General features: G+C 39.1%; 1 protein-coding gene across 5 annotated transcripts in view; it reads right to left on the bottom strand.

Moving 5' to 3' along the window:
- Positions 1 to 1165: 1165 nt before the first annotated feature.
- Positions 1166 to 11289, bottom strand: part of LOC109913683 (torsin-1A-interacting protein 2-like) — a 45364-nt gene continuing 35240 nt past the window's right edge. For all 5 annotated transcript variants that reach the window (XM_048601634.1, XM_048601638.1, XM_048601637.1 and 2 more), the window contains 2 exons: positions 6713 to 6802; positions 1166 to 2781 (listed from right to left, as the gene is read on the bottom strand). In XM_048601634.1, coding sequence (XP_048457591.1) covers positions 2021 to 2781; positions 6713 to 6802 — 851 coding nt within the window. In that variant the 3' untranslated portion in view covers positions 1166 to 2020. The remainder of the gene's footprint in view (positions 2782 to 6712; positions 6803 to 11289) is intronic.

Raw genomic sequence — 11289 nt, 5'->3', positions numbered from 1 at the left:
CAGGGGGAATATGGGAAGAAGAGTGATTCATATTATTGATAAATGACATTTTGTTGATGTTTGTCTTGTACTCAAAGGACAACTTGCAAAAATACCTATTTAAAGTGGAAAACCAACATTTATTGGCAAATGGACTCTGAATGGAAGAGGCATTGCCATGGAAATCCAATTAATGATGATTGACAGTTCACTGCCAGGCTTTGTTTAAATTTTACACCAGACAGGTTGACTCCAATTAGGGCATTGCCCTGAGGATTGAATCAGTGAATGGCTGTCTCCTATTTTGTGAAGTTGAAAGAGGTGCAGTTCTTGCACATGTTCTTTCTGTCTGCAGTAAACAGGGCCCTTTGTGTTACTATTTAGTTTCCACTATATGCAAGCGCATCCCACGATCAGCCTAAGGCAGCACTGTGGTTAGCACCACAGCCTCATTGCACCAGGGCGACTGTCTGTGCAGAGTTTGTACATTCTCCTTGTGTCTACCTGAGTTTCCTCCAGCTGCTCCAGTTTCCTCCCACAGTCCAAAGATGTGCAGCTTAGGTAGGTTGGCCATGCTAAACTGTCCTTATTTTCTAGGGGTATGTTGGTTTGGTGAATTAACCATGGGAAATGCAGGGTTACAGGGATAGGATAGGGTGTTGGGTCAGGATAAGATCCTCTTCAGAGGGTCAGTAGCTGAATGGTCTGTCCCCACTCCGTAGGGATTCTATGAACTAATAATCTTAAATACTAATGTTGAATACAAACAGTATTCAACAGAGAGCAAAAAACATTTAAAAGGAAATGTTTAAGTTCAGTTCTATTTGTAAAGATGATTCAAATTATTTTGTCCTCACTTATAGGATATGTTCCCGATACATACTCCTACTGAAGAGGTATATGCTCTTTAAATTTTTGGTTACTGAACAGAGACATTGAAGGCACTTATTAAGTGGGAAAATAATTAATTTAAATAAAGCGACACTTGCATGAGCAACTAACGTAATCCAGCACAGTAGCCATCCTGAAACAAGGAACATCACATCAATGACTTATTCATGATTGTTGGTTGAAGGAAGAATCTTGGCTATAACACCAGGAACTTGTCTTGCTCATCATTGTGTAGTGTTGAAATCCTAAACATTCACAAGCACTATCACGTAATGAAGACTGAACATTCCCCAACTTCTTTTCATTTTCTTTATTTTTGAAGGTATTAAACATCTAAGAGGTTTTCTACAAATGTTTTATTATAATTTTTTTCAGGATTTGCTGAAATAGACAATTAATATAAAACCATTTAAGAAATATAAACACAATTCCAATTTATACCATTATTTTTGGAGTGAAAGTTAATCTTCATAATATTAAAATATGAAATATGGTTCCTTATTGAATGGAAATCACCAATAATGTCCAAATATTTTGGATGCACTCGTACATACTGTTTCCAGTGCCCAAGTTCCAACTCTATTTCCACTCTCTACTTACAATCTGGAGCTTGTGATCACTGCAGTCAAGAGAATAAGCGGATTGATGCACTCTTGGCTTTAACCGATAGTGTTCCTCTGCCAGCTGATGGGAAAACAACAGTGACCAAGCAAATGGCCAGTCCTACCATCTATATAGTGACTCTTGGGCTTGATGTGGCAGTTCCCAACAATAGAAAGTGGAGATCCTGAAGTAATGACTGCATGGACCTTGGCTCCTTAGGTGAGAGAGGGTCAGGCAGATAAGACAATATTCCAAAGCACAAAGTAAGTATCTCAGTGGAGGAAAAAAAAATAAATTTTTACAAACTTTTAATACCAAAATTTACAAAAAAAGGTAGATTTGTTTAAAAAAATGATTTGCATTTTCCTCATTGCCCAGAAAGCATCAAATCCAGGTTCAGAACAATACTCACAAATCAGATACTTAAAAATATATTCCACAGTTGGGTGATTTGAACAAGCCATCAAAAAGAAACAGCTGGTCTTTGACATGTAAAGCATAACCATGTTTCATTTGCAATTGTAAACTCTCTGTCATTCAAATAATTTCAAGCAGGACAATCTCCAGTTTCGATATCTCTCTCCGGACTGACCGGTAGCACCAGATGGGAAATACGGCTCCACAGCCCGCTCAGTTTATCATTATCCATATGCTGTTTATCGGAGCAGAATTTCTTCTTGACAAAATCATGGACCATCTCCTCCAGGTCTTTGAGGGGCAAGTCCGGCTTCAATGTTGGCTCATCCAGTAAGACGGTGATCAAAAGAGAGACATCCTTGAATGCAGCATTTTCATGATCGCAGTACTTGTAGAACAGAAAGGTAGAAGAGGGTGGGAGATCCTGGAAGTGATGTATTATGGCAGCCTTCCTCCCTCCCGTGAACTCCGCAGTCAGTTGGTTGTCCAGCTCCAGCTTCACCGTATTACTATCCTGTAAGTTCTGCGCAGATCCATCGATTTCTAGTGCACTTGAATCAAAAACAGAAGAGTAAACTTCAGCTATCCTGCGAGTGAGGCATTGCATGGTTTTCTTTGCATCCTGAGCAGCAGTAAACATGAGAATAATGGGTTGAGTGGGCACTGCCTCACCCATATGTTTCTTCAATAGAATACTGCTTCGTTTCCACAATTCATCTTGCTGATGCGTGAATTTGGTCTTCATCTCTTGCCACTTGGCCAGGAAGAGCTCCTCTTTCAGCATTCGATGATCAGGCTTCTCAAATACCCAAAGATAAAATACACAGATGCTCAAGACCACAACCAATCCCAATGCTGGAAATATAACTTTCCAGGAGGAGGACTTGGATTCTAAGAAAAGATAAAATAGGCATAATCATTGTTTTTTACCCTGGAATAGCAGATTGCAGGGGTTTTAAGTAGATCAGAAACCACACTGGAGATCTCATGTACATTGCTTTCAGCTATATTATTTGCCCAGTCAGAACTAATTCTACTCAAGCCCACTCAATAATACTAAGGGGTTTTGATTTGGTGTGATCCATCATATTTACTGTATTAAAATATTCTGGCCACTTGCAATTTCCATCATTCCACCATTGGCAATTATGCCTCCAGCAGCGTCATCCCTTAGCTCTGAAACATTCGCCCCCACAACCCCTAAACCCCTGTCCATCATTGTCATCTTTTTAAGATGCTTATTAAAATACAAAGCACCCACCTTAATATTATTTCACATGACTCAAAGTAAAATGTTGTTTTGATATTATTCCTGTGAAGCTCCTTAGCATTTGTATTTGTTCATACAGGGAGAATGTAAAACATTGGCATGAGCAAAAAAACGAACAAGGTGCCTATCTGCCTAATCGTGGCATCTCTTTTAAAAAAAAAACACCACACAGTCCACCAGAAACTTAAGAATATAAGAAATTAGAGCAAAAGTAGATCACATAGTCCCTCAAGGGATGTCCAGGAATGTGTAGATTAGGTGGATTATAGAGGGATGAGTCTGGACGGAATGTCCGAAGTTCGGTGTAGACTTGTTGGGCCAAAGGGCCTGTTTCCACACTGTAGGGAATCTATGAAATCTAAGCATTCTCTAGCATTTAATATGATCATGGCTGATGATACCTTTCTTTCTCACTCCCCATATTTCTCAATTCCCCGAAAGATCAATAATCTGTCCATTCTAGCCATCAAAATATTCAATGATAAGCATCCACATCCCTCTGTAGTAGAGAATTCCAAATATTCAAAGTCTCTCAAAATAAATTTCTCCATATTTCAGATCTAAATGATCAATCCTTACCTTGGAGGTTGTGCCAGCTGAGCTGGATTCCCCAGCTATGGGAATCAATTTTTCAGTGTCTACTGTCAGGCCTCTTTTGAATCTTATACATTATTTGTGTTTGCTGACATTGGCTTCTGGTCAAACGATATATTGATTTTAAAATTCTCATCATGTATTTCCCAAACCTTTCTTGGCCTCACCCCTCCCTACCTCTTATCTCCACCTGGTCCCACAATCTTCCCGGATATCTGAACCACTAACTATGGACTCTTGAGGAAGCCCAGTTTTAATGTGCACATCATTGACCATATCCTAAGACCATAAGAACTAGTAGTGGAGTAGACCTTGAGGATCCATCAAGCCTGCTCTGCCACTTAACACGATTATGCTGATTTCTCCCCTCATCCCCTAATTCTCTAATTCCCTAAGAGGTTAAAAAGTCAGGCTTAAATATATTCAACTCTCTGGGTTAGTGAATTCCAAAAATGTGAAAAATATGCATCAAGAAATTTCTCATTTCGGTCTCTGAAGCCCTGGAGAATAACAAAGAACCTTTGAATATGCGCTCCAATCTATTTGAAATTAAAGGCAACTTTTCATCAGCCTTTCTAATTGCTTGCTGTACTTGCAGGTCAACTTTGAGATTCTTGTACATCCAGATCTCTCCAACCATCAACATTTCCAAGTTTCACACCTTTGTAAAAAAAAAAATACTGCTTTTCTATCTTAACAACCAAATTGAACAACCTCACACTTTCTCACATTATACTCAATTTCCATTCTGCTGTCCACGCTCCTAGTGCAACTGCTTCACTTTTCAGCCTCTGTTCTCCACACAACTATCTTTGTAAAATCAGGAAACTTAAACACAATACACTCCATTTTTGGCCAGATCATGAACATCATTATAAGTGGCTGAAACCCCAGAACTTTCCCGTGCAGCTGCTAGTCATAACTTGTCAACTTTAAACTACCCTATTTATCCCCAATCCTGGATTTTCTGACTGCTAACCAATCCTCTAACCACGATAATATTTCACTCTCAACTCCATGAGCCTTTGTCTTGTTGTTAACCTTTCATGTGGCGCCTTAGCAAATGACTTTTGGAAATCCACACAGGCTGCATTTACTGCCTCTCCTTTGCCTGCCTTATCTGCTACATGCTCGAGGGGCCAGATGGTCTATCTCCACTCTGAAAAAACAATTCTAAAAATTGTCAGACATGATTTTTCTTCTGTAAAACTAATCCCAGTATGACCTTATAAGTGTGATGCTCTACTTCAGTTCTCTGCCTCAATGATTATTTTCCAAGACATGGCCAAGTGCCAATTCACTTTAAATTATGAACATGGGATTGAAGGCAGGCCAGAGTCCACATCAGCTGGAATGGGGATTCAACCCCATGCTGGTGGTAATAATCTGATCCACGCTATGTGGCTACAGTCAATTGAGTTTACCAGCCCTGCAATTTCATTGTCCTTTAGGAACTCCTAAACAAAGTCCAAACATCCTCCCAATGAGAGAGGGTTAGTACAACTGGTCTGTGGTTCTCCGATTTGCTCTCCTCCTTTTCTTGAGCAGTAATATTACATTTGCTGGCTCCCAATCCACTATGACTAACCCAGAATCTATAGGATCAACTACTCTTAGGTTTTGAGAAGCCAAGACCCCAGCACTCCACTTGTTATACCTGTCAACTAAAAATATCCCACTTATCCCTGTCTACCAATTGATCTTTCATCTAAACTATATTATTGCCAATACCATCTTGCATTCAACCCTCCTGTGTGGCATGTTATATTCTTGATTTAGCAAGTATTGGGTGGAGGAGTAGAATGGTGGGAGTGGCAGAGAAAACCAGCCGATGGACGAACTTTTCCACTATAGCTTCCACACCTGCTTGGGGATTTGGCTGTTCGCTGGTTTGCAATGCAAAACGATGCCAACAGCATGGGTTCAATTCCTGTATTAGTCGAGGTTACCATGAAGTTACCTCTTATCATCTTTTCCCCTCACCTGATATGTGGTGACCCTCAGGTTAAAATACTACTAGTTGTATCTTTCTGGTCAGCGATATCTGTTAGTTATTGGGCGAGTACAAATTAATGCTTCCCCTGCTCCATTCCTACAATATGTCCAATTGCTTCAAACTCAGGGGTGCTTCCCTTTTACCTTTCATAACAGACATCCTTCGGCCTCTCTGACAGAGTACAGATTGCCCTGGGTACCTGCACGCACTGGAACCAATGGTAAGTGCAACCAAAAATCCTTGAGCTTCTTTTGAGTTCAGTAACAATTAAGTTAATATTTAAAATCTCCATCCCTGTCTTACATTCAAGAGTTAATATTTTGTTCTGTAAGGGATATCCAACTCAACTTCCCTTTGTCCATTGATAGTCTGATTCCATAATCTACAGAAGAGTTGACAATCTTCGAACTAATCAATCAGTATATCTCCAAAAATAACATGATACACAATCCTTCCACCCAAAGCCTATTCTAACAGTATACTGTGTCCTTTAACATTACAAAACAACATTTCTATTTCCTCAGCAGTTGTTTTTAAGTTTTTTTTAAAAAAACGTCTAAATACAGATTTTACGAAGGTTCTTACCAAATTTATAAAAGCATGATTTTTAAACATGGTCTGTAGCTACCTGAGTGACACAATAATTTTATGTGCAATAGATTGCCCATTCATCTTCTGTTCATTCTCCTGGAGTACTGAGGATTGAATGATGCAAGGAATTTGAGCACTAACTCATCCCCCATCAATTCTAGAAACTAAGGAGCGAGACCAGACTATGGCATGCCTCCCCTAACTGTTGACATTAAGGGCGCTCTGTGAAATGTGATTTATTGGTCATTGATAAAGTGAACATAGGGAATCCATGCTTTGGCTACAGCCCAAGAACATCAAAAGTGGCACCAAAGAAAAGCCCTATTGTAAAGAAGCCGAAACTAGCTCTCCAAGAGTTTGTTACAACATACCTTTTGCAGTTGGCCTGATGAACTGTGCAGCTTGTGCAGAATCTGTGTAGTATTGGGGTTTCCTGTACTTGGTGGGCTGGTAAGTATCAGCTATGGGAAGGAAAGAACATTTCAAATATATATTCAATAACAAGAAGGGTTGCTTTTTACTTTGCATGTTTCCAGTCAGAAACCTCATTTGCCGCTCCTCTGAGAGGACTGCATGAAAGACTCGTAACTATTTCAATACATGGCAGTTCTGTATCATGGACCTTGCCTGGTTTACAAATGGCTAAAATACAGAACAGCCACTCTTACATTATACAGTCATGATATTTGGTATGTAGATGATACCAAATATATCTGCACTAACTATAGTTAGTGAATGGAGTGAATGGAGTAATGTTATTACAATTTAATTCAAATATTAGTTCTCATTTACACCCCATTTTAATGCAATCTATAGCACTCCTTTGCTATTCCTATTACCAGTAAACATGGAGTTTAATCAATATATATCCATGGAGGAAGAAACATATTCACCAAGATGCAAGGTTCAGGCTCAATGCTCTGCTCCCCATGCAGTAAATCACTAATTAGCCTTGATTTTTCTGCAACATATGCAGGAGATTTGCACTGATTTGTTTTCAGTAGAAGACCAGAGTACCCACTAATATTGTGACTCAGGTCATACAGTCAGAGAGAGTTATAGAGGTATAAGCATGGAAACAGACCCTTCAGTCCAACTCGTCCATGCTGACTGGATATCCTAAATAAATCTAGTCCCATTTGCCAGCATTTGGCCTATATTCCTCTAAGCCTTTCCTATTCATATACCCATCCAAATGCCTTTTAAATGTTGTTATTGTACCAGCCTTCACCATTTTCTCTGGCAGCTCATTCCATACACGCACCACCCCCTGCCTCTTAGTTCCCTTTTAAAGTTTTCTCCTCTCACCTTAACCTATGCTGTCTAGGGTTGGATTCCACTACCCTGGGTAAAGACCTTGGCTATTCATCCTATCTACACCTCTCATGATTTTAAAAACTTCTATAACGTCACCCCTCAACCTCCAACACTCTAGGGAAAATAGCCCCAGCCCATTCAGCCTCTCCCTACAGCGCAAACCCTCTAACCCTGGCAAGATCCTTGTAAATTTTTTTCTGAACCCTTTCAATTTTCACAACATCCTTCCTAAAGCAGGAAGACCAGAACTGCATGCAGTTTTCCAATAGTGGCACATAAACTGATGGCAAATCTCATTTCCACTTTTCTCCGAATCTTCCTGAAGATACTGGATTTTCAGTGGAGCACATTTTCTGCAACCATACTCAAGTTGAATTGTTTGCAACTGAATCTTGATAACAGCTATCTTTTTTCTTAAAAACCCCAAAGGAGCATCTCAGTTTTCATCTGAGATCCACATGTGTATACCCTCTAGAGATTACTGCATTGTGTTCAACAACCAGGGTGCCCATCACTAGCCCAAGGCTAATTTCATCTCTATGATTAAGGTGCTCCAAAGAAGTGTCGTACTGGAATCGAAACGTTGATTCTTTTTCTTTCTCCAAAGATGCTGCCAGACTGTGGAGCTTCCTCCAGCACATTTTAGGTTTTTATTTCATATTTCAAGCATCTGCAATTATTTGTTTCTACAATCTATGACAATCCTTTGACAGAGATCAGATGTCTCTAGCTCAGCTTATCATTGTATCAATTTGTTGAGTTGTCAAGTGTATCATAGAATAGTTAGAAAGTGTAGGGGAGGCAATTTGGCATGTTGTTTAGATGGCAGCACTCTGCAAGGGTAACTCATCTAATGTCACCCTTAAGTACTTGCCCAATTCAGTCCTTTAAACCTACTCTGCAATTACACCAGATCATGGTTGAGACATGCAGGAAGACCATGCTTCACAATCAGATTTTAGTTCAGAAGAACAGCTGGGAATAAGTCTTAAAACTCTTTCAGCAGTTTAAGGTTTCTCCTTAAATTCAGTTAGGAAGAGTCAGCAAAGTAGCCAGCAATTATGTATCTCAGAGAGACAGTAACAGAGAAAAATCATTGCAACCTCATTAGTTAAGTAAGAAATTAACAGATAAAACAGGAAATTAAGGAATGAAAGATTCTTTAAAATTAAAGGATTCACCAAGGGTAAGTGTCTGTAAAGGATATTCTTGGGAAAAAAGGTGGCATTTTTCTTTCTGCCATTTATGTTAAGTTGAACTGGAGCAGGTTGATTGGAAGTGCATTTTGTTGGATAAAACTGGATGAAAAATTGGTAGAATTTCAAAAGAGATGTATGGAGTGCAAGTTAGGCACATAACTATGAGAAATAAATATGGATATCCAAAGCTAGAGTAGCCTGGATAACTAAAGGATATTGATGAGAATATAAAAGGGAGAAAAAAAAAAAGGAGGCATATGATGTATTCCAGAATAATAAGAGCAATAGAAATCAGGAAGGGTATCTCAAATGCAGGAGAGAGGCTAAAAGCTGGAATAAGGAAGACTAAGAGAAAGCATGAGGAATGGATGGCAGGCCATGATAAAACAAATTGTAAAACGTTCCTCAAACATATTAATAGTAATATTAGTGAAGGATAGAATGGGACCCATAAAGGAACAAGTAGGGTAAGCAACTCACTGAAGCAAAAAGGTATGGCAGAAGTACTAAATGAGTAAGTACTTTGCTTCTGCCTGTAGTAAATTACAAAATGGTGAGAATGGCAGAGTTGAAAATGTGGGTGTTGAGCAATTGAGCAGTACAGCGACAGATTTTAAAAACAAAAAAAAAAGGTGCTGAAAATTGCTGGCAGCACTCTAGGTAAAGAAGTCACCAAGCCTGGGTGGGATTATCCTAGGTTGTTGAGAGAGGTAAGGGAGCAAATTGCAGAGCTGTTGCCAGAGATTTTCCAAGCCTTCCAAGACAGAAGATTAGTCTTGGGGGACTAGAGGACTGCAAATATGATTCAATTGTTTAAAAAAAAAAAAAAAAAAGACGCAAATCAGAGGCAAAGGATAACCCAGGAAACTACAGACCTATCAGCTGTATAGTGAGAGAACTGATAGAGGCCAGGGAATAAAAAGGGACATATACACTTACTTTTCTTGAAGTTGATACTAGACAGTCAACATAGCTTTGTCAAGGACGGGTCACATCTGACAAATTTAATTGAGCTCTCTGACAAGGTGACACAGGCAGTGGATGAAAGTAATGCTGTGGAAGTTGTATATTTGGACTTTCAGAAAGCATTTGATACGGTGCCACATGGCAGATTGATTAGAAAATGGGAAATTTTTGAGATTGATGGGTCCTTCGCAGCATGATTAGAAGTTGTTTAAAAGACAGGAAAGAGAGAGTGGGTATAGGTGGTCATTTCTCAGATTCAAGAGGAGTTGAAACTGGTGTTCGCTAGGGATCAGTGTTGGGACCCTTGCATTTTCTGATTTATAAAAATGATTGAGATAAGTGTTGAAGGCAAAAATCTCAATTTGAAGTTGACATTAAGCTATGGATAATAGTGAATTGTGAGGATGACACTGAGCAATTTCAAAGCGACATTGACAAGTTGACCAAATCGGCAGGCACCTGGCAGGTGAATTTCAATTCATAGAAATGTGAGGTAATACATTTTGGTAAAAGAAACATGGAGAGACAATACAGTCTCAATAATATAACTTTGCAGAGAGTACAGGAGCAGAGGGACCTTGGGGTTCACGTGCATAATTCTCTGAAGGTGGCTATGCAAGTTAAAACAGTTGTTGAGGCAGCTTAGAGGATCCTTGGGTTTATAAACAGAGGCATAGAGTATAAAAGCAAGAAAGTGAAACTACATCTCTACAAACATTGGTCAGAACACATTTGGAGGATTGTATTCAGTTCTGGACATTTTATTTAAGGATATTGAAGTCCTGGAGAAAGTGCAATGGAGATTCATTAGAATGATACCATAAATGAGGGATTTTAGATATAAAGACAGATTAGAGAAAGTGGGCTTATTTTCCTTTGAGCAGATAAGATTAAGAGGTGACTTTATAGAGATGTTCAAAATTATGAACAATTTTGACAGGGTAAAGAAAGATATTCTATTTCCACTAGTTGGAATTCAGAAACTTAGGGGCACAATTTCAATATTAGAAAGACAGCGAAGATTGAGAGGAGGAGAAACTTTCTTTATTCAGAGTTGTCAGGATTTGGAATGCGTGGTTTGGGTCAGTGGTAAAGGTGGATTCCATAGGAGGCTTCAAAGGCAAGCTGCATATCTATCAGAGAGTGACAATTTAGAGGGCTATGGAGATATGGCTGCAGAATGGGACTAGCTGCGCAGCTCTTCTGGGACCTGGTACAGATGCAATGGGTCAGAATGGCCTCCTTCTGTACAGTAAAATTCTATGATTTTACCCAAGATTTTTGAACAAAGAAATTAAAAAATGATGGAAAACTAGCTACAAATGTAAATAAAAAGCAAAAGTTTGTTCAGGCACTAAAAAGGAATAGTGCACGTAAAGTGAGTATTGGTCCTCCAGAGAGTAAGAATGGAAAGTTAACAGTAGTAGATGAGGAAATGGTGGCTTACATTAACAAGTATTTTATGT

The sequence above is a fragment of the Rhincodon typus genome, chromosome 10, assembly GCF_021869965.1.
Source record: "Rhincodon typus isolate 14 chromosome 10, sRhiTyp1.1, whole genome shotgun sequence".
In the NCBI taxonomy this organism is placed as follows: domain Eukaryota; kingdom Metazoa; phylum Chordata; class Chondrichthyes; order Orectolobiformes; family Rhincodontidae; genus Rhincodon; species Rhincodon typus.
This window is presented reverse-complemented; position numbering and strand designations above follow the sequence as displayed.